The 23,041-nt window shown below is 41.0% G+C and overlaps 4 protein-coding genes and 1 long non-coding RNA gene across 6 annotated transcripts; 4 read left to right on the top strand and 1 right to left on the bottom strand.

Moving 5' to 3' along the window:
• The first annotated feature begins 105 nt into the window (after positions 1-105).
• LOC114881977 (probable tyrosyl-DNA phosphodiesterase) lies at positions 106-2,809 on the top strand. Its single transcript, XM_029198869.2, has 6 exons — positions 106-276; positions 346-429; positions 509-1,583; positions 1,665-2,207; positions 2,277-2,481; positions 2,558-2,809. The coding sequence occupies exons 1-6, from the start codon at positions 249-251 to the stop codon at positions 2,684-2,686; spliced, it is 2,064 nt and encodes a 687-aa protein (XP_029054702.2). The 5' UTR covers positions 106-248; the 3' UTR covers positions 2,687-2,809.
• Positions 2,810-2,902: 93 nt separating this feature from the next.
• On the top strand, positions 2,903-10,789 carry LOC114882018 (protein THEM6). The gene is made up of 5 exons (XM_029198904.2): positions 2,903-4,792; positions 5,323-5,806; positions 7,661-7,875; positions 8,297-8,479; positions 9,194-10,789. The coding sequence occupies exons 2-5, from the start codon at positions 5,650-5,652 to the stop codon at positions 9,302-9,304; spliced, it is 666 nt and encodes a 221-aa protein (XP_029054737.1). The 5' UTR covers positions 2,903-4,792; positions 5,323-5,649; the 3' UTR covers positions 9,305-10,789.
• LOC114882044 lies at positions 8,413-11,331 on the bottom strand. The gene is made up of 3 exons (XR_003790370.1): positions 11,248-11,331; positions 8,594-8,773; positions 8,413-8,500 (listed from the first exon to the last, which is right to left on the bottom strand). It is a non-coding gene; the product is annotated as an uncharacterized LOC114882044 (long non-coding RNA).
• A 115-nt stretch (positions 11,332-11,446) lies between these two features.
• LOC114882024 (protein THEM6) lies at positions 11,447-13,575 on the top strand. Its single transcript, XM_029198910.2, has 3 exons — positions 11,447-11,683; positions 12,857-13,071; positions 13,145-13,575. The coding sequence occupies exons 1-3, from the start codon at positions 11,539-11,541 to the stop codon at positions 13,379-13,381; spliced, it is 597 nt and encodes a 198-aa protein (XP_029054743.1). The 5' UTR covers positions 11,447-11,538; the 3' UTR covers positions 13,382-13,575.
• An 88-nt stretch (positions 13,576-13,663) lies between these two features.
• On the top strand, positions 13,664-22,978 carry LOC114882010 (tetraspanin-9). Of its 2 annotated transcripts, none has more exons than XM_029198896.2 (5): positions 13,664-14,342; positions 19,263-19,378; positions 21,081-21,272; positions 21,343-21,525; positions 21,675-22,978. In XM_029198896.2, the coding sequence occupies exons 2-5, from the start codon at positions 19,316-19,318 to the stop codon at positions 22,008-22,010; spliced, it is 774 nt and encodes a 257-aa protein (XP_029054729.1). In that variant the 5' UTR covers positions 13,664-14,342; positions 19,263-19,315; the 3' UTR covers positions 22,011-22,978. The 2 variants fall into 2 exon arrangements, with proteins under 2 accessions (XP_029054729.1, XP_029054732.1); XM_029198899.2 differs by lacking the exon at positions 13,664-14,342 and adding an exon at positions 18,367-18,514.
• Positions 22,979-23,041: the final 63 nt, after the last annotated feature.

The raw sequence follows: 23,041 nt of genomic DNA, 5'->3' as shown, positions 1-23,041 counted from the left end.
AATTACTTTTGTTAACAATATTTTTGACAAGCACGACCACTACGATGTTTAGACGCGCACTAATTTGGATTTGAACCACATTTACGCTTCTTGAGAGAAGCGCCATCTGTTCTCCTTCTCTGGCAGTTTAAAATAATCTCATCAGTTTGACAGATTTTTCTACAATAATGTGTACAATTGTCTGATATGTCATTGTGAAAATTGAATCTTTCCCATAATTTTCTTTGTGGAAATAATTGTAATACGAAATGGCAGCAAGTATTTTTAGCGATAATGGTAAGCGGCTGATTTTAAGGTTAATTAATAATTTTACACGATTTAATAAGCTACTTTGTTTTATCCAAGTTCCAGTCAAAAAGAAATGTCCTTACATGGAAAAATGTTACCGCAAAAATCCAATTCATTTCAATGAGATGTCACATCCCCATTGTAAGTAGTAATTGTTTATTTTCATTTTTATTCAGTAGGCATTCTATTGTAATTAATAAACAATATGTTTGTGTTTCAGTGGAAAAAATTGTAAGGCATCAATTGGAAGGGGAAATACAATTACCTGAAAAGCTTGATTTTGAATGTTCTGATCGATCGCTTGTGGTAGACCAATTGAGGATCTTACAGATGGTACTGAAAAAACAGAAAAATAATAGTGAAAATACTTTGTCTGTTAATCAATTAAGTTCTCAGTCATGCAATACAAATTCAACAAGTTCCACTGAAGGTAGTAGTTTAAGCGATAAGGTAGAAAGACATAAGCAAGCAATGGCTCAAATAAGAGAAAATAAGTTGAAAGAAATGGATGAACAGAGTGAAGCCCTCTTTAAAGCTTCTCATAGTAATAAAGATCCGACTAAAATTCGTACAATGAAGGATGAGCTTGATAAACTCAAAATAGCAGAGGAAGATCAAAGTGGTCCTTCTCAGGAAAAGAAGAGAAACAATACAGGTTTTAATGATAATGGGAGGGAGAATAAGAAATCAAAATCAGTTCATAATAAAAATAATGAAGAAGTTGGAGAATGTACCCAACGTACAAATGAAAGCACAAAAGGAAAGTCATTGATTGATATTTTCCATTCGTGTAGTTCTATGAAATCTAGAAATGAAGTTAGAGAAAAAGCAATTGAGATGATGAAAAGACAGGGTTACAAAGTATCTATGGTCGAGCCAGGAGATTTTGCTCTAAAATATGCCCTTTCTGCCCCCTATCATATATTTTTCTCAAGAATTCAGAATTCAAAACCAACATATGATCAACCATTTTCTATAACATTTCCTGAGATATTGGACAGAAGCCTAGGAGAAATAGCCTGTAGTTTACATATTAATTTTATGGTGGATGTTGGGTGGTTGTGTCTACAATATTTATTAGCTGGACAACGTACAGATATGTTAATTTTATACGGGGATAGGGTAGATGAGGAGAAGCTGAGCTTAAATATCACCATGATACCTATAACAATGCCAACAAAATTTGGGTGCCATCACACTAAAATCATGATTCTAAAATACAAAGACGATGGTATACGTGTCGTCGTGTCTACCGCGAACTTGTACTCGGACGACTGGGAGAACAGAACGCAAGGGTCTGTTAAATGATTTTATGTTCCTTTTCCTCAAAGTCCAGGCCTCAATGAATAAACGGTTGAATTAATTTTGTTAATCAGACTTTGGATGTCGCCACACCTTCCGCCATTGCCAAAATCAGCAAACACTATCGACGGGGAATCCCCGACAGGTTTTAAGAAGGACCTGCTGCTCTATCTGAACAAATACAGACTGCCGGCTTCAACCGAATGGACGTCTGCTGTTCAAAGAGCAGACTTTTCTTCGGTAAACGTGTTCTTCTTGGCCTCTGTCCCCGGAAGACACAAGGGGACCGAATACGATAGCTGGGGTCATAGAAAGTTAGGTTACGTTCTTTCGAAGCATGCCACGCTGCCTCCAGACGCCCCAAGATGGACGTTGGTCGCTCAGAGTTCAAGTATCGGTAGTTTAGGTCCAAACTACGAAAGCTGGCTTCTGAAAGAAATAACATCCTCGATGTCGAAGGAATCGCCGTCAAGTCTGAAGAGTCATCCGAACTTTCAATTCATTTACCCTTCCATAAACAATTATAAAGAAAGTTTCGATTGCAGAGTCGGGTCCTGCTGCTTGCCTTACAGTCTTCAGACACATTCGAAACAAGAATGGATAGAATCGTATATGTAGTGAGTTTCATGGTCAAATAACATTTAGCATTTCATCGGTGTTTTGTTTAAGGGATTTAATTTCTCTAGTCAGTGGAAAGCCACGAGGACGGGGAGAGACAAAGCGATGCCTCACATAAAATCATATACAAGGTACTCGCCAGACATGAAGAGAATTCCTTGGTTCGTCCTCACCAGTGCCAATTTAAGCAAGGCTGCATGGGGTACAGTAGGCAAAGATTCCCATTATATCATGAACTACGAGGGAGGTGTAATATTTATTCCAAAATTTGTCGTACGTAGGAACATCGATGTTTATCAATGTTTCAGAAGTAAACATAATGTTTCAGCATATGCTATTCTCTTTGCAGACCGGATCAACGACGTTTCCGGTTGAAGTGGAGGAAAACGGTGTACCTGTGTTTCCTATTCCCTACGATCTACCCCCAACTAAATACGAGAATGGTGATAAACCCTTTGTCATGGAATTTTTTTATTAAAATCGCGCATAATTATTTCGAAAATACTCTTTATTTTTAGAAAAAATAAATTATTACCATGATGTTTAATGTACAAGTGAATTTTTATAATAAAGATGGTATCAGTGGAACATTGTATCAGTACATGATTGTGGGTTCATTGTCTGCTTTGCTATTCACAGATTACTGGAAGAAAGGATTTAATGTATAGAGGTACATTCGGTCGTATAGAAAGAGAATTTTTACGAGCGTTGAAATTTCCGCGTCGCGCGTGACTTCATTTTCGATTCGTTCCCGTGCCGATTTCGTGGTTGCTCGTTCGCGGACCACGCGTTTTCCATAAAACATCAGCAGGAAAGTGTTTCCTGACCAGCGCCTTTCCGTCGTGGCACTGTATTGCTTGTGCATGCCCCGCCTTCAAACAACGTATAACGAAGCTTTGCTTGCTCTTCTTCTCGTAGCAATTACATACGATATAGGTGTGTTTCGCAAGGCGAGCCATAGCCAAGTCGTACCACGAGTACTTCATTTTGCTTCCGGTACAAATTTGCAAGAAATCAAGGATTCCATGGTAAATTAATTACGTCAAGTTTCATTGAGCTTATATAATTACAAATGGTTATTGTGTTTGCTTGGAATAACCAACGGTTTTTGTAAAATTTCAAAGAAAATTACGCGTCACGAATCGTCAAGTTTCGTCCTCATTTCTCTTATCGTTTGGGTTATCTGTGTCTGTTTAAAAGAAAATTACGTCCAATAACGTAACCGGTGTTATTAGCAAACGAGCAAACGTGGCGGTTCCAAGGAAGTAATTTCACGAACGTTTGTGTTATTGTAAATTTGAACGTCTCGTCGACAGTTCCAATATTATAATTAGTAAAGTCTTATATAATTTCGATAACAAACCCATAAAATTGATTCCGACGAAGAATCCGCAAAAGGAAGTAAAAGAAAACATGTTCTTGTTACTTCTTAAAAAGTTGTTGTGGCAAAATACGACAACATAACATTATGTTAATGAAATGCTGTTAACAGAGACGCGTTAAATCTCGAATACAATTTATATCTTCTATCTCTAGCAGGCTGCTTAACATTTTGTAACATTAAACGAGCCGTTTTATTAATAAAATATCGAAGAAACCCACGTTCAATCTGTTATAAATAATATAGTCATCTGATGAACGTAAACGTGGAAGACGGAAGCGTGCCTCACGGATCAACGCGCAACGGGAAACAATAAAATGTCGAAAGATACCGATTTTTCAACCTTTACGCGATTACCGATTCCTGTTGACCGATCTCGGCGGGTTCTCACCGCTTTCAAAATCGAAATCATTCGTCTATTTAAAATGCGGCAACTTTCTAACACCGCGGTCGGTTTTGAAACATCGGAAGACAAACGGGTCAGTTTTATCGCTCGGACATCATCTGCTATATTTCTCATGACATCAATCAGGTTGAAGTCAGGATCCTTGTTCCTCGTTCGCGAGAAGTGTTTCTGCCGGTAAACACTCCGAGAGTTTGGTTTTTCATTAAGAAATAAGGCAAGAATTTTGACGTCAATACCAGACGAGGTTTCGCCTCCCACTAAAATACGGTTTCACGGATGGATGTACTAGGCGCAGATGCGACTTCTGGAAGGGTACGTCTCGACGCCGGTGACGACCACGGCGACGAGGAGGAAACCAGGAACAGGTCGATCAGTCAGTCCGTGAGATGTCGTCGACACGAACGGATACTTCTTGAAGCCCTTGGCGTCGTCTGCGCGTGTGTACCTGTTCATAAGCATGTGCAAACGCGTGCTGTCGTGAGCAGACCAGCAAACGCGAAGCGTCCCACGGCATTTCCAGCTGGCAGACTGCCGGTAGCTGTGCAACACCATTGATCCACCAGTTCCGTCGTCCAGGGTATAAACGCTGATCTTCGAGAACGATAAGAGAGGCAACATAGCGGTCAGACACGCTGTTATCGTCAGAAAAGTTCTTCTCACAAGCGGCGAACAAGTTGAACCGGTGGCGCATCGCAAACCTAGCCAGAGAACGCCGCTGTTTCGAGGGAATTTTTGGAGAACCGACAGAGAACGTGTCTCGCCTGACAATCGTGCAGCTTTAACTCTTCAAGGGGAAAGTAGGTTTCGCTGGAAATTTGATTCGCCTTCGCCACGGTTCTTCCTGAAACTCTGACATTCAAACGTTGCCCGCATCTCGTCAGTATCTGAGTGAACTCTACTTTTGTGGAAAGGTTCCCCTTTTTCTCAAATCGTTACGATTCTTCATCGATCGGTTCACGCATCGGTAGAAATTACCGGCAGACTAGGCGCGTGGCTCGTCGATGCCTATTTTTGACGTCTCCTCGACCATCCGTTGCCAGCTGGCGTGTGCTCCCTACATTTGCGGATTCATTTACAGGATGAGTTTCCTCGAGTCTGTCGTTTCGTTATTTTCAGACACGCGTGTAGAATCGTTTCATCCTTATCAATGAAGAAAATCATTGTAGCAGTAGTACCGATTATAATCTCAGGCTTTTCGCTATCGTTAGCTGCTAGGTGTTAAATACTTTGAACGGAATATTCCACGTGTATTAATGAACAACGCAGACAAATTCTAGGTAACATGACTGTCTCTTCGGTATCTAATTCGTTATTCATCATGTTGCAGGTTCGACGTGGTTTTTACATAGAAGACCTTGAAAGAGAAGCTGTTCCAGCGGTCTAAGGTGGCCCGGTATCATCGAACATGACCCGAGGATAACTTTCAAAATGAGACTGTTCGTGGTGCAACGATTAATCAGCGATTTTTTGTCATGCTAGTCGAGCCACGCAACTTTTCATCGGCCAGAAAGCAGCCAGAAAACGCCGTCAGTCTCGGCCACGAATCGATAAAGCGGAGCCGTGGTGCTTTTACGACGGCGGAGAGATTCCAAAGTCTGACCAACCGGCTCTTCCTTTTCCGCTTTTACGAAGGGAAGAAAGAGCGTTATCAAAAATGTTAACCTGCTGGGTGTTGACCGGCGTCTTTGGGGCCATTGTGTTGCTCTACGGCCTAATAGAGGTTCACTACTTCTTGCGCATGTTCTTCACCGTGCTGTTCGCGCGATTCTGCAAGAAAAAGGCTCACATCCTCGACGAGACTACCGTATACGGTACGTTCAATTTCTGATGCACTTCTTGCTTTTTTTTGTTGCTTATTCGAGGGTGTAAATCGTGTGAGAACCGGGCAACCGGGCACCGTGCCAAGAGTTACTCTCAGCTGACCACTTGCGAATTTTACTCTCCACTGGATACGTATTCTTACATTCTTTGATTCGTTGGGTACAATTGAAGAGAGTTAGAAATGTTTATCAAACAATGAAAAAATGAGAAAATTATTATCGAAGAACGTAGAGATTCCATGAAAATGCATTTCATACACCGTTCGTGTCGCTACGTAAGTCCAGAATCCTTAGAATATACCGACTTATCTCGGTCTCGTTGCCGCGAACCTTGACCTACCATGCGCGAATCAGTTGGCCGGCTGGCTGGTTGCTCGTGTCGCAAATCCGCGCTAGTATTGATTGTACGACACGGTGCAGTTAAATTTTCACGTAACTGGACCGACCGAATTGAAACGTAAACACAACTTGTAGAATTTACGGTTGCATCGTCTGCACCCGTCATTTTACTGGCACCCACGTCTCCCCGTGACGTCAGGGGTGGCGATGGTTATTCGATACTCTCTCTTGAAAGTTTCCAAGCTATTCTAGCGTATTTGAGTTTCGAATGGCTTTGCTAACTATTTAACGTCAAATGCCCTTGAATGTTTTGAAAGTTTTCGAAATCCTGGAATTCTTAAAACGTCACAGTTTCTTGCTTCTTACGTGGTTTATCCCAAAAGTTTTTTGGGGATTGTAAATAAAATACTTTAATCGTTTAATTATAGTACACATAACTTTTATATTAGCATTTCGAAGCTTTTAATAGATGCTTTCCTTAAACGATTCTCATAACTTTTAGCGTGTATGGCAACGTAGGGGGAACTGCACCTTTGTCACGTCAGGTGATTCCGTCGAAGAATAATAAATCCTCGAAACGCACATCGTGTCTGGACATTCTGACTAATGCTGATCTTTTATTTAACAGTCCTTGCAGCGGACCAAGAAGACAATCGTCTGCTGGCTTTCATATCTTCGATTCGATCGTCGGTTTTTTTTTATTAATATTATCATATTAATCCAAATTTATAGCATTTCTAGATTACTATAAATTTTCAGCGAATGCATCAAAAACATACAGTAAGAAATTTTTATGATGGAGATAAACAAGCTTGCCTCATTATATGCACCGTGAAAAAATGAGTTTATATTCTTAAATATATACATATTTGCGAAAAATGTTTATTTCATAAGTTTTTTTTTCTCCATTTTGATAGACTTTTTCTATCATTGTATATTTTAATCGGATAATACACTGTATTTAACGTTTTTCTGTCACGTTAATTAATCGTTTACAATTCTGATAGGGTTGATTTCTCAACACAAGTTCAATATGTATAATTACACGTGTCCATTTCCACCGTAACGATTAACGACACTAATTTGAGGAATACTTATTCTGCAAGTTTTATCTCTTCTAACATCTTTCATATGTTTATATCTATCGTATTGAAGTTACTCAAGTGTTCCACGATTGAATTCGTGATACGCGGTTACGTGAGCATCGTTCGAAAGAATTCACGTGTCCCTAATACCTCTGACTTCGATCGAGAGTACTTACATGCATTTTCATGATCGCGACAATTAATCTCTCCGTCCAATAAATGCATATCATTTCCATAACGGAAGCTACTCATCGATCAAATGCAACGTACCATTGTTGTTTCGAGAATTATTTTTTCGAGAAAATTGTTTCGAGAATCGTTAATATCTAGCTTTAAGCCATCGAAACGTACAATACGATAAGAGGATCACCTGATATACTCGAGTGTTTGCCGTGTCGTACTAATATTTGATGTTCTTCAGGTATCTGCACCACGACGGACGTGGACACGCTCCTCTATCACATGAACAACTCGAGATACCTTCGCGAGCTGGATTTCGCCAGGGCAGACTTCTACGAACGGACGAACCTGTATCGTGAAATCTGCTCCCAAGGATCGGGTGTCGTTCAGGGTGCAGCGACCATTCGTTATCGCCGCTTCGTGAAGCCTTTGTCCATCTTCAAAATAACTTCTAAGGTATAGGGCCGCGAGAAATCGTATTAAGTTCGTTGTACTCCGACCACCTCGAAGAATCCCTAGGAAGCATTTTCCTTCTTTTTTTTTTCTTTCTACGACTCGTCTTCAAGAGAAGTCGCTGGCCAATCGCTAACTCGAACCGCGTTAATGAAAAGTCATGATTGCGTATGCACTCGGTGGTCGTCTGACGCAGTGCGTCGAAAATTTATTCCATCCTTCTTGCTATCTCTTTTATCGCGCTGTAGGTTGAATGTTAATTGGATGTCAATTACGCTCCTTCTTTTTTTCTTGCCAATAAACTATCAATTACATCAATAAAAATCGATGTTATTCGTCAAGAACGGTACCGCCGTGAAATGACTCGATGTTTTTCGTGAATAATCAAATACGTGGACCAAACATATAATATTTTCTTTTGTAGATTATCTATTGGGACGAGAAGTCCGTGTTCATGGAACATCGGTTCATTACACCGAACGATGGATTCGTCAGGGCCATCGCGATCTGTAGACAGAAGCTTTTGGACTGCAGTGCTGAGGCTGTTATCGGTTCCCTCATGGAACGAGGAGTGAAGCAAAACGGCGTTGAAGCAGGTGTTACTCAGGTAATTTTCATCTTTGTCTTTCTTCGAGAACAAATATTAGATTATTGCATATTAAACGAGCATTTACGTCTATTTGTTTGAAGCTTAATGTTTCACGAACAGAAATATACAAACCTATCGATTATCATTAACAATAAAAATAGATTTTCTTTCGGTAAAGATAATACGGAATCCCCTTATCTCGATCGCTATCATTATTACTCAATCCTTATACAAGAAATGCCGGAATGATTATATCATTCAAATTTCATGCTACTTTAAGCATCAGCCCTTTGCAGTATGTCAGCAATCATCCTGAAAAAAATATATATATATTAATCAGAGTCAGCTGGCAGCTAAAATTAGTAGGGGTGCTGCTCCAGAAAATTTTTAGTCTTTGTTTTAAAAACCAGCACTGCGGGAACGACAGTACTCTCTCTCCCGCGCAGCCTCGCGCGCAGCTTCCTATATGCGCATGCGCACACGGTCAAACACCACGCCGCTGGAACTGTGAAGCGTACAGTTCCATACAAAGATTTTTGTATCTTTTTCATAAACTGGGGGATGACTATTGACATTAAGCTTAAGGATTATATATTGTACAAGTATAAAGGAAGAATTAAAGAAAAAAGGACTCATATTAAATGTTATCGATAATATTAAATGGAAATAGGGGGTGCTGAAGTTCCACAGTGCCTATACGCGAACCGCCACTGATCAGAGTGAATGTTACAGATACCTCACGTGAGGCCACAGATGCCACCAGAGGTTGCGAGGTGGTTGGAGAGCAACGAGATCTCTTCGGCGCTTCTTCGTCAAGCTGCCGCGGCGACAACGAATTGCTGACAAACAGACGAGACGCCATCCTCAGCGAACGGCGTCGTTTCTACTTCCGTATACGCAACCACGACTGTATAAGGTCGAGATTTCGTGCGTTCAGCGAGGTGCGCGGCTCTCCTCGCTTCCAACATGTAGCCGAGTGTCTGTGAGCCCACTCGTGAATCAATTTTTATGGTGAATGGGATATTAGTGATCGCGTTAAGTTTAAAAGTTTTATATGGTTGTAAACTGGTCGACGATCGAGTAAAGGATTAAGGCGAATGACCGTGCTGCTTGAAACTTGATGTCCGTCCGCCTGGAAATTGATTCAGCGTAGATTTGTAACGCGACTCAGAGGCGTAAACACGTGGAAGATGTTTTCGAATGGATAGGGAAACAATGTTATGTATATAGAGTACAAAAGACGCGGAACTATTTTACTAGGCGACGGTTGTACGCTTCGACTGACAACTTTCGATCAATTTGATGCGTCTACGATACGTATGGGATTCCGTGATATTCGGAAATGCTGCCGGGCAACCGTGGAACGGCGTGCCAGTTCGTCGAACGAACATTTGCAATTCTAATCGACGATTTTACTGTCAATGAGCTTCCAAAGCTTGAACGGTCGTGTTTGTTGAATATTCGACGTTGAAAGTAATCGCGAAGCGATCATTCGCAATCTCCTTCTTTCTTTTCTTTTTTTTTGAAATTGTGGATCGCACGATTGGCGTCGGTAATGAGTCGTATCGCGGGAACACGGTGAAGTGGCATGATGCGCAAAATGCAAGAACAATCGATTTAGAAGCGCGTCAAAGAGTGTTTATACTTCTATACACAGGTGCCTTTACATACAAGTCACGAATGGGATAATCCTCTTCTTGCGATTATTATCGAGCACTCTGTGCCTGACATTCGAACTCTTAGAACACCGGTATATTAGCGGAGACATAACAGAAATATTTCTGACAAATTCTAACTAACATCAACACCTTTTTAAGCAGGTGTCTGCTTAAATCAACCTCAATTTTAAGGTTCCCCATTTTTTATTGTATTCGTTAGGAAAAGTCCGTTGTTCCCGTGTTGGATCTACGTGAGCTTTGCGATTAATTTTGTAAACATTATATATTTATACAGCCTTCCGTTACCGACGCTATTTGCACCCGCGAATCCGTCGAATGTATTCCACAGAATTTCGGAACGAAATCGAGTACTGTAGTTTTGGTCATTCAATATAGCCGACTATGTAGCCAATCTTGACAGCTATATAGCATTGTGCACCTGGAGATACGTTACCATTACTTCTAGCTGATAAATAATGTCATGTTTGTCGAAATAATACTGTGTTGGTCGTGTCGTTGAAAAGACACCATTGTCCAGGAGAATGAATAAATTATCCCTTAGATGGTTAATGGGTTTCCGTTTCGTTTCTTTAAACAGCTCAATCGGTTTTGGAAAATTTCTAACTATGTAACTATTGAGGGTATAATACAGCGTGCATAATAACGTTTATTTCATGGAAACTTTACGATCTTCTTATATACGATATGAAAAAGTAATTCAATTAACTTTTAGGATGTTTAAGTAGCCACGAATACATTAACGCAATATACGTTTCAAGTAAGGATTAGCACTTTCACGTGTCATTCTTGATCTTATTTCCATTTATTATGTGGCACATTTATTTTACGACGAATTAAGTACTTAAATTTGCTACTTTACTGCTAGAATATTTCAATATCATCAATATGTACCAGTATCGGTGGTATTATTAATCGTGACAAATAATTACTATTCAAATTTGTGTCCATAAGAACTTTTGTAAGTACTAATTAAAATAATTTTAATGCCACGTTTTCACCTTCAAAACCTTATCAAATATCTAATATCTGACCTTTTAAGTTACCGACCTTTAAATATCTCGATATTTAAGGACCATCCACTGAATTTAGCCACCCGCATAGACTCACCTATTATTCGCTAGAATATCCGATCGAAGAAGGTAAATTGAAAGTGGAATTTCGTAGCAGACGATGTTCAATCGGCGTGTTCTGACCGAGTTCTAAAGGTGGTCAGCACCGTTGTATGACTCCGGTAAAACGTCAGAGGATGAGGAAGAACCGGTTGCCACTTGGCGCGTTGTTGGAAGTGGCTTCACTGTTTGGAATTTCATCGGAACCCGTAGTCTTCTCTGGACTGTGACCACGTGAACGTCGGTCGTCATCGTCTGCTCTCGTTCTTACCGGAAGTCCAGCTAAAACATGGTGTGCGCCTGTCTCCTCACGTTTCTTCTTGTTCTCTACATACTCTTCGATGTCAACTATTTCGTCAGGATGGCGTTCACTCTGATCACAGGCAGACTATTTGAGAAGAAGAAGAAAATCTTTGACGCTACCACCATCTATGGTAACGACTGGCAGAATTCATTTACGTTTATATTTTATTTTTTGTACGTATAATCTAGTGTACTTTGAACACGATGATATTAATTATTGGAACGTTCAGAAAGTAGATAGCGGAATTTAACGATAACTTCAAGGTAACATTTTGTATATCATCAAATACGATGTGCTATAATGTTTGATAGTATTTCTGAGATTTCTCAAGATACACATAGTACAGACTGTTTTTTTCCACCTAGATTTCTATTTAACTAGCGTAAATGACGACCGTTTTGCATCTTTTGCATAAAAATGAACAGCCTTGAAATAAGAAAACCAGTTCTAAATCTTTTTTTCCTATTATTGTCAATAATAGAAGCGAAGGATATGTAAGAAATGTATACATATGTACAGATTTGAATCAAATTGTAGCGAAAAAGCGTCATTAATCATATCTAAGGTTTTCTCTTTTAACTCGTCCATAAGATACAGTTTAATGTAACCATTAGAAATTCGCGATATTAATGAAGTTATATAAGCAAACACGGTTTGACGCACTGGGTGAAATGAGCGATAGAAAATTCGATAAAGCATAAATAGTAATTTTGTGATTCTATGAATCAACGTTGTGTTTCTATTTAAATCGAAATGCCGAATAGTGTGAGAACAAAAGGTGCGAAAAGATGTCGTACGGTGTTCCGGGTCACGTGGTCTTAAACGCGGCACGCATTCAAAACCATGCTATTGACGTCAAATGAATTAGTTCCAAAAAGATCAAGGACGTACACTGTTCAATACGACTTTCTGACCGAAACAATTACCCCAAAAATCTTAATATTTCATCGTGAAATACAAGTGATTTTTTAAAACGAGGGACATGCGGCAGGATGAGAATTTCAAAGCTAAATTATGCAAATGCAGAGGGTGAGATATCCTGTATTTACATCGATGACTCGAAAGTAACCGGTTGTGAACCCACTTCCGTTTTCCTAGTGAATTTGCCTGTATAATGTGTGCCGACAAGGTGTTAATAAAAAAGAGTAATCAAAATTGCAGATACAATGGAGACTTGCATGTTTCAATAACATAAATAGGTGGTCAGTGACTATTGCATTTATAATACCCCCTTCTTCCACAGTCACTGTTCATTTATATGTCCTATTTTTGTACCGTTGGAGTACCACTTTTCTTTTTCCAGGAATATGTACAACGCAAGACGTGGACTTATTGTTCAAACATATGAACAACGCGAGATACCTTCGCGAACTGGACTTTGCACGATTCCACTATTACGATAGATCTGGAATTTACTCGGCAATTGTAAAAAGAGGCGGTGGTGCAGTCCAAGGAGCTTCTTCGACTCGTTACCGTCGTGCAATTCCAATTTTTACACCATTCAAAGTTGTTACCAAGGTAAATAATGAATTTTCATACATTAGCTGCATTTACAATTCTCCGTATAATGTGTTTTTTTTTTTTTTATTAGCTGATTTATTGGGAAGACAGACACTTCTACCTGGAACACCAATTCATCAGTTTGACCGATAATTTCGTTCGTGCTGTGATTCTTAGCAAACAAACCGTAACAGGATCAAATATTCCTGTATCTGAAATCATTGCAGCAGTCGAGCCGAATGCTCGACTTCCTGAATTGCCAAAGGATCTGCAATTATGGATGAGTTCCATGGACGAGTCTTCTCAGAAGTATAGGAAGCGAGATTAATAAAGAAAGAGATGATTCCACGTTTCAACACGTTCCTCAATTTATTGTTATGTACTGTTGTTCACTATTAAACGTTTCTCTAATAAAGCAGGTCAACTGTAGGATGTACATAAATAACGAGGATTCTCGATGATAGCGGAATATTGCAAGCGAGGCCTTATAACGATAACATTAAAGGATAGTGATATTTCATATTTCTGACCACGTCTCGCCAACCGTCCTTTTCTCTTCCGTTCAATAATCTATTCTTTCTACATACGAAAACTTTCAAAATTTGAGAATTTAAAGTTTCTAGTGTTTCTAGAAACTATAAGCTTGGGTGTTTACTACGCACAGCCTCTTGCCGAGACTGAAGACAACGACAGATTGTATACGTTATTCATATTACACGTTAATCGAGCGCCTCGAAGAAATGTTTACCTAAGATTGTACCCTCTATTATTGTGGGGATATTTCCCTGCTCGAAGAGACGTTTAAAGTCAGTCGAACTCGAGCGTTTGCACGATAAACGTCTTTATAATACCATCATCGTATTTTCACCTACGCTAAATAAGTGTGCTTTCTGAATACAATCTGGAAATTCTTTTCACACGATTTGACAATGGAATACATCGTTTCACAGAGGACAACGGTGAAACCCGCGAAATACCGTGTTCCTTTCTCCACAGGTGTAACCACGTGTAACAATGACGATACCCATTTCTCTCGAGCGATCTATCTCGTTGGATTACCATGGTTACCGTCAGATGGCGACTTTCGTCTCACGATGACTGATGGAGAACGGATGTGCGAGAGTTGTGCGCGTCCCTACTGTGCAGTCGAGCCGGGAACTCGAAACCTGTCGCGATCACGAGCCGACCTTTGACTCCGCTCTTCATGAACCTTCGTTCAACATACAACAACTCCTGACAGCTTCTGTCAACGGTGAATCGGACGAGTCATTCTTCTTCTCATCTTATCGGTAAGTGGTGTCAGTGTGTTTGAACTTCTATCTTCCGGTACCGCCAGCTTCCGTCTTTTTCAAATTTTTCGCGCAAACGGATCGATTACTTTTGGCTGTAACATAGAAAAGATAGAATTTCATTAGAGTTCAAATAGAAGTTCGCTGATTTCTCGTTGTAACAATCATTCCTTTATTATTCAAACTTTCATTCGTGAGATTTCAACATTTTTTTAGGCAATGTACGGGCGTTTGAAATCAAAATAAATAGGGTACAGTGATCTACCTTTTTCACTGTTGCATAACAAAAGGCAAAGCAATTAAGTAGGTAGATTGATTATGGTAACTGTGACAGCGTATCGTTTACAAGTGTCAGCGGTGTTTCGCGAGCGTGTCGTTTTCCGGAATTTCGCGATGCAAGCATAAATTAAAAATAACGCTGCTCGATGAATAATCAGTCGTAACTGTGACGCGCTACCATTACGGTTGACCCTTTTTTTTTCTTCAATTCGTACGCTTAACGAGTCCCATCGAATCGTGTCGAGGCACAGATTCGTTTCCGCTCGCGATGTAGTTTAAAAACAATCAGCGCTTTCGCTTATAGGTGTTATTTGCATTTGTGCGGTCTTTTGCGAAAGACTGAGCACACATGCGGATGAAATTACGCAATTGCAGCAGGAAAATTCCTGCGTGGTTAGATTCTCTATTGTTTCCCGTCGTACTGTCACCACTTTTCATATCAAATTGCAAAACATGTAGGTTTAAATAATTTTTGTTAGATGTAAGTTTCGGATCGGCGATAATTTGAAAATAATATAGAAATTACACGTTTCAACCGGTTCGTTGCAAATTTTTTCTCGCGTAGAAACGTGCAGAAAATTATTCTCGCCAAGGCTGCGGGCAATTTTGAAGCCTGTTCCGCAAGATCGCTATTAATCTCGCCTGTTAAATCCGCAACGGAAAGAATTAATTTGTAATCAGAAAGACAAACGCGCATTGTCTTTGTGCAACGATCGGTAGTGTTTCTAATAACTTGTCTAACATGTTTCGGTTTTCTTTTCTCAAATTACTCGATAAATAAAAATATTTGGTGAGAGAACAGATCACACAGTTTCGTACATGGAACTTGTTACGTAACGGAATTGAGACCTCGTATTACGTAATAATGATTATGAACGAATCTCATAATCAAGCTAATGCGAATTGTCCAATGACACTAACGCAACCCCGTTCCCCATGTCTAATGAGTACATGAGAAACAATCTCTTCTATACGTGTCGCAAACTGATGCTGCTTCTCAAATATAATCAACTGTGATATTTGTTTAGATTATTCTGTGTGAAAACATTAATGATTGGTGACATCTTCGTCGTTGCAATTTTGAAATTTTTCGGAATTCTTCATTAATGGACCACGTTTCTATTCTACCACGTTAATTAATAATTCGAACGTGATAAAAGTAGCACGTTCAGTATTACGCGGCTACGCGTTCAAAAGCCAACTTTTTAATGATCCCCGATTAAAACGGGTTTCTAGATCAAGGACCGTAATCTTCCCCGCACACGGGGGATTAGAAACGTTAATTAAATGTCGCGAAGCGGACCGTTTCGATAATCCCCGACGAGATCGCGACATCGAGGAAATCGATCGTGCGAACCGAACGAACGTCGATTTCTCTTCCCATGTTCCTTTTCGCAGGAACAATCGTCCGTAGAATTTTGCTTTTTTTCACCCGTACGGTATCCTCTGCTTTCTGCCGACCTCGTGGGAAATCGTCGAAACTTTCTTTCTGAAATACAATAAGCCAGCGATATTTCGCGTGCACGATAAATCGGTTAGTAAGTATGAAAACGAAGCGATTAGACCCACGATATTTTCTATTCGAACAAAACACTTTCAAAGGGTTTTCGAGTATAGCGATGCTATTTTGAATCTCAGCTGTTATGCTAACGATAAATCCATTGAAAGTCACAAGAATAGATTCACAGAGAATGAATCTTGAATCCGAGGTTCTCATAATCCTTAGCTCGAAAAGCTGGTCACGTGTGGCCATCGTAAGGGATCAAAGGGACACGATGAGGAGCTTGATGTCGTGTATATACGCGGCCCTTTGTTCGATCCTCCATTATGTCGTGTGGGAGGATGAGCATACACACGGTCGCATATCGTCTCACGATTAACGAGCGCATTGTAATAAATTAGGAATTATGACGCTGCTCCCTCGTTGCCCTTGAGCGATCCTTTCGCTCCGCTCAATTGATGCGTCGCGTTTTTCTCTAACGATCTCCCTCGGCCACGATCGTGGACAATTCGATGATTGTGCCAGATCTATTTTCGTAATAGCGAATGAAAATTATTAAGAATTTTCGGGTAAACAAAAGTTGTACCGTTTTCCACGGTTGCGTCACGTGGGAAGCCGATACGCGTAGGACGCGTAAACGAGATTGCGTGTATGATAAAGCGAAGAAAGAATGAGGATAGCCAGAAGGGGTGAAAGGGAGAAAGAGAAAAAGAATCGTGTCGCGTTAACTCTTACGTTTAAGCAGCGTCCACACATCGCGTCGACGCGACGCGACGCGGCGACGAGCGGGGAGATCATAGATGATGGCAAATTGTCCGCAATTGGCAGGAAGTCGTGGCAAGGGGGACCGTTTCTACGCCCCCTCGCACTCTCTTCGCTGTTCATTAGAGCCGCCGCGTTTGCGGTTCCATTTCGCTCGCTACGAATTGATTTCAAGTACGATTAACCCCGTTAACACGGTTCCCTTTTCGATATCGCCTTCGCGAAATTTTATAACTGAAAATTCATCTCACCTCGAGGAACAACTTTTTTAATTAATTTCAGAATTCAGACCTAAACCACCCAGGTCGGTTAACCGGTTCGGTTTTGCAACAAGTGGCGCGTTGTGTTACACGAGAAATTTGTTTGATCACGCGATAAGGTGAATCAATATTACATGATCTTGATAACGACGTTCGGATACAGAATGTTCACACACATTTTTTTTATTAGCTCGTTAAATGACGTAAAAGCGTATTTATGTACCTGAAATTCTATAATATTCGAATAAAAATAAATCCAAAGACTCTGCTTCTCTTCGCGTGTGTTAAAAAACGTAGAAACCTCTGACTGGTTTAAACGTCCAAAGTAAATGTCACCCTCGACTGCTCGAGATAAGCCGTGTCACGTCGATCTTTCTTCAACGTCTTCCACGACGTTTCACCTGTACAAAGAAACCCGTGCTACAATCGTGAGCGTTCAAACGAGAAATCCGCGTTAACCGATTCGTTCGGTACTCAAAAACGTATCTCATGCAGCAAAAAATTCTTCATCTCCATCCGCCTGACGCTTCAGTAAAAAGATTTCTCTTCGTAATCCGTTAGAAACTTTATTCAACACGGTGATCTAAATTTTCACGAACAAACAATTTCAAATCCATCGCGATGAAAACAAAAATGTTTCTTGTTCGCGTACGAAAATTTCGAGTGAAATTTGGCATAATCATTCGAATTATTCTAGCGCGATCTTAGGAGGAAAGAAAATATTCGTAACGCGGCGAGAGTAAAATCGCATTGATCTTTTATTCATCGGTTAGACGTGCGCCACACGATCCATTATTTACACGCGATCAGACATGTTTAATGCATGGAAAAAATGTGTCGAACGTCTGGCACGGTTCACCGCGATCTTGACTTCCGATACCGTGACCTTATCCTCTGGAACCATTTGTTCCTCGACAGGTTGACAAATGTAACATAATCGTAATTCGTTTTTGAAAAAAAATGAATCAGAAAATTTTCGGAGATAGCAAAAGTAGTTGAGGAAGAATCGCGAGGGTAGATTTCCTGCGACCTTGGGGTGTTACAGGTTTCTCAGGAGGCATTCGTAGGAAAGTGACGTCCACCTATGCCTTCGTAGCGGACCCACGCGATCGCGATCAGGATCGTGTATGAGTGAGAGGCCGGTGTCGGCATGGGGTCCCGTTAGGGGACCTAGAAGGCCCAGAAGGGGCCACAGCCAATCCTATCAACCTGGTTTCGAACACACCGGAACGGATCCTCGTTCGATGAGGATCGACTGTCAACCTTATATTTTCATACTTCTTGTTTCTACGTTGTTTACATCTGTTACACAGTCATTTATTAGCGACGCGTAGGGAGCGATGAGACGTCTGACGTTGAAGAGTTGACTCGTAAGTTGATGTTCCACGGTGAAAGTGATTTCCACACGCGAATGTGTCATCTATTAAAACATTCGTTAAGTGTCGATGTTCTTGTGCTCCAACGACGAAAGTTTGGATGTTGAAACTGTTGATATTCAACCGGGAAGTTGCGATTTCGTGCGTTGTTAGTGAAACAAAAAGTCACGATCCTTGAAGAATGGAGATATCTGTCGGCGGGCTTTTCGTGAGACAGCCCGCGTTCGAGCGGAATACGTAATCGTCGCGTGGAGCTTGTGCAGCTTTATCTTCATCTTCCACCGGCTCCTCTTCTCCTTCTTGTTTATCGTTTTCCTTTCGTTGGTGGTCAAGGGATTTCTCGGTAGTTCGGAGCGACGCGCAGTTCCTCTCGATTCGTATCTTGTTCTGCGTCGATCGCGGATTCACCAGGATATAAATATCGAGCGTGATTCTTCGGTCAAGCATTCGATTGATCGCGAGCGTAAACAGCGAAAGTTCTCCAAATATGGTTAACGATTCGCAAATACGAATGTCAACGACCTCGTCGATGAATACGCGTAATTAACTTTCGAATGACAATGTCCTAAGGATATTATAAATTGAAATAAAACTTAACAGTTTCGCGCCAATGTAGAGCCAGGCTTGCGCAGTCGGATTAGCCAAAGATTTTACGATCCTTTTAAGGAAACCAGACGAACAAACGACGAAAATAGCTTGGAAACAGAGTAGAATCATCGCATACCGTTTCTCGTGTTTCCAGGAAATACTGCCAGTCCCTTTTGAGCGAGGACGAAGCTTGCGAAGGATCGAGCCATGGGCCGCACAGGATACACGTGCATCAGGCACGTCTTCTGCTCCCTCAACCTTCTCATTTGGGTACGTAACATGCGTCACAGTAATTTTCATAGCCCTCGAAATCCTTTTCTACTCGATGTTTCTATGTACAGTTGTTTTCTCACATCTGCATTCAATCGTAATTACTGCGCGCAACTTCCGATACCATTTATTTCATCATCGACTATAAAAAACTTATTTCTAACCGGTTAAAAATAAATATTGTTCATGAGAATCTAAAACACGTGACAAGCACGTTGATAATATCGCGTTGATCTAAAAGCATTGTAATAACGATGATGTGTTCTCCAGCAGACACAGAAGAAAATGTTTGAAATTCCAAAAATTGGATCAATTAAGGTGTAGGCCGTTATCCTCTCATTTAGACGTAATCTAATATAAGGTTAAGTAGTTTCTTACGATACGTAAGTGATTGACTGCATCAGAGCAAAGCGGAATTAAGAGGAAGGAGCATTAACAGTAGGAACAGCCCACGCGTGCGATTAAATCGATGCGCATTGTCATTCTCGGTGCATTCCAACATGCTCGGTCTCTCCTCTCGAATTTATCGTGCCACTTAAAATCGTCCGTTCCGTCGTGTACCAGCCTTAAATAGGACATTGAACCGTGCTCTATGAGCTATGAACTTACGGTACCGGTCAGCATACTCGCAAGGCACTCGTCTAACGAGACTTTTCCTTGTAAATCTTTCAACAGGTACACTCGTCGCGACTCTTTTCAAGATTTAAAGCACGCGTCGACATTTTGAGGACATCGTTCAGAATGTAATAGAATTGGTAAAGGGAATAATACTGAAAGTCGGCGCGGTTTAAACGGTAAAACGAGGAACAATGTTGAAAAGAAATCGGCACACGTTCGCAATTTCCAGGGCTCTTATTACGCGCGCTGTGCCCTTAATTGTACGGTTGGTCAGCTTCGCGTTGAAATTGCATCGGTAATTTTGCCCGTGAACGTAGCCGACGCGGCGTGTTAATCGACCATGTTGGACTTTTTGCACGGCCGTTATGTTTGCTGGAAAAATGTTTAACGGTACCAGTTACGCGAACCACGTAAATCGAGCAGCGCGTTTAATCTCTCGATCGCTCGTCCATTCATTCCTCCCGGCTGATTCTTTATCGCGTAGCGTTGTATTCATCGACGATACTTACGTTCGAACTAGTTCGACCGGATTGGATAACGCGACCGATGGTTACCACACTGATGCTAATTTGCGGCTGTTCGATGATATCGCTAGGGTCAACACTCTGTCGGCGACGTTTCTGCGCGAAGCGTCGTCCTAGATTATCCGTTTGTTTTATCCCGACTGTTATGCTTTAAAAAACTAAACGCTGACGAGAAGCTTAACGGGAAATGTGCGAAAATTAGGTTGACCAGACAAAGGAACAGTAGAAATAGCAAATGGGAGAGAACAATCGCTTTGATCTTGCTCAGGGTCTGATGAGACAGCGACGGGACAGTAAATTACTAAACCGCAACAATCGTCAGAGAAAGGTCAATATCCTTTCTAATCTCGCTGTCACCGACACAAACTCAGTTTCACCGAACCAAGAGGATAATTTTCCTTTTGATATAATAATCGCAGTCATGGGAAAGAGAACGTTTCATCATTTTAATTTCGCCAAATCCATCAATTTGACGATCGCCATGAAGAAAAATATGCGTTCTCAGTCGACCGCATCCAGGCCAACAACGGCCGCTCTGATTTCAGTAATTTTCTTTACAGTTATGCGCTTGCGGAATTTTGGGTGCAGGCCTATGGCTGCGATTGGCGTTCTCTGGATACTCAACCTTGGTACCGCATTACAGTTTCGCGTCAGCTGACTCGTTCCTCCTCGCTGCCGGATGCGTGACCTTCGTAATCGCCTTCTTCGGATGCTGCGGTGCTTGGTTTCAATCGCGATGCATGTTAATCACGGTACGTAGGCAATACGCGACAAGCCGTTCGTTGAAATTTTTCATTCTAATCGAACGTGTTTTCTTCACAGTATTTCGGTTTGGTGATATTGATGTTCCTGGCTGAGTTTATGCTAGGCACTCTTGCCTTCATCTTCAGGGAACATTTGGCAATGAGTTTGAAAGAGGAGTTACTGTATGGTATCGAGAAACACTACGATCAGAACAGGGAACCTGGATCGCTTTCTTCCGTATGGGACCACATACACACCGAGGTGAACGCTCATCTTCATTGTAATGGATTAGGAGTTTATAGTTTGAGAATTTGAAATCGCTCTCACTGGATTTCTACCGGTGTCTCCGTTACCATAAATATCAGCCTACTTTCTTTCAGCAATTTTCTAATTTTCCGTGTCGATTTCAGTTCCACTGTTGCGGTGTACGGGACTACACCGACTGGTTCCAGATCTCAGCGTGGCCAACGGAGGATCGCGTACCCGACTCTTGTTGCATACAGAGAGAACGATATTGCGGTCGTCTCGACCCGGAGGGACGTAACAAGGAGTTGTGGTACAAGGAAGGCTGCGCCACGGCTATTCAAATGTGGCTGGTTACCAGGCTTCACGTGGTCGGCATTGTCGGTCTCGTGGTCGCTTTCCTTCAGTTGTTCGGACAAGTAGCCAGTATGATTTTATTCTGCACCGTCAGGCACAAGAGATCGTCCCACACTTACAAGAGCTACGATACAACGAATACCTAGAATTTCCGATGGATCTTAGACGAGACCAGTGTCTAGGATCCATGATTTCAAAAAAAAAAAAAGAAAAAAAATGACAATTCTACCATACACCGGATAATCACGATCTTCTTCGTCAAGTTTAAAGAAGATTTCGATTGTTACGCTTGTCCTGATTCGAGAATAATTCATTCTCTTCGTTGTCTCCCTGATAAGATAACACACTCTTCTTCTGTTGAAGTTCGAGTAGGATTGTCGCGATGATAGTGGAAATTTCTGTTTATCGACTAACAAGAAAGTGGAGCGAAATAATTAACGAGCATGTTTCGAGAGATACGTACGTCGAGTCATTAGGCTAATGGGCCATTAGCGTTGATAAACGAGTCTTTCTCGATTCAACCGCCAATACAGTCAGTTTTCAATGAAACCTACTGTTAATTCGTACATTCGTCGTACTCACTTTCGTATAAGGTTCGAGGAGAAAAAAATGTTAGTGTTCGAATGGTTACATCTTATGTTATCTTTGCATGCGAAAACTGTTTATTTACTAAGTGTTACGTTATCACACGCTACGCATACCAAAATTGCTGTTTGCACGACCAGCCACTCGATCGTTCGTTTGTAAGGTATGCTGGTCGTGCAATCAAGAGCACATAATTGTTTTTACTCGTTTTAAGATCGGTTCACACAGCTACGGTATACAAAGAGACTTCTTTACTTCGATTAGCTTTAAATCCCGGGGCTGTGCCGATTCAACGTTTTTATTCGTATATTTATTTGATCGTACGCGCAGTCGTATAGTTAGTAATTAACAATTTCATTATTATGACAGATCGAAATTCTTCCCGACTTTAATAATTTATATTTATTCAACGTGTTCTGGAATTCGTAGTTTGCAGTAGAACACAAAAGTATTGTTTGGAGCTGCAACGAAGCTCGTAAGGTTTGTCGTATATCGTTCGTTTAATAAATAATATATTTATGCCACATCACTTTTCAAAAGTGTTTCTAGGATGATTTTATCTACACGTCCATATTTCAGTATTCAACACGTA

The sequence above is a fragment of the Osmia bicornis genome, chromosome 1 (genome assembly GCF_907164935.1).
Source record: "Osmia bicornis bicornis chromosome 1, iOsmBic2.1, whole genome shotgun sequence".
Lineage (NCBI taxonomy): Eukaryota > Metazoa > Arthropoda > Insecta > Hymenoptera > Megachilidae > Osmia > Osmia bicornis.
This window is presented reverse-complemented; position numbering and strand designations above follow the sequence as displayed.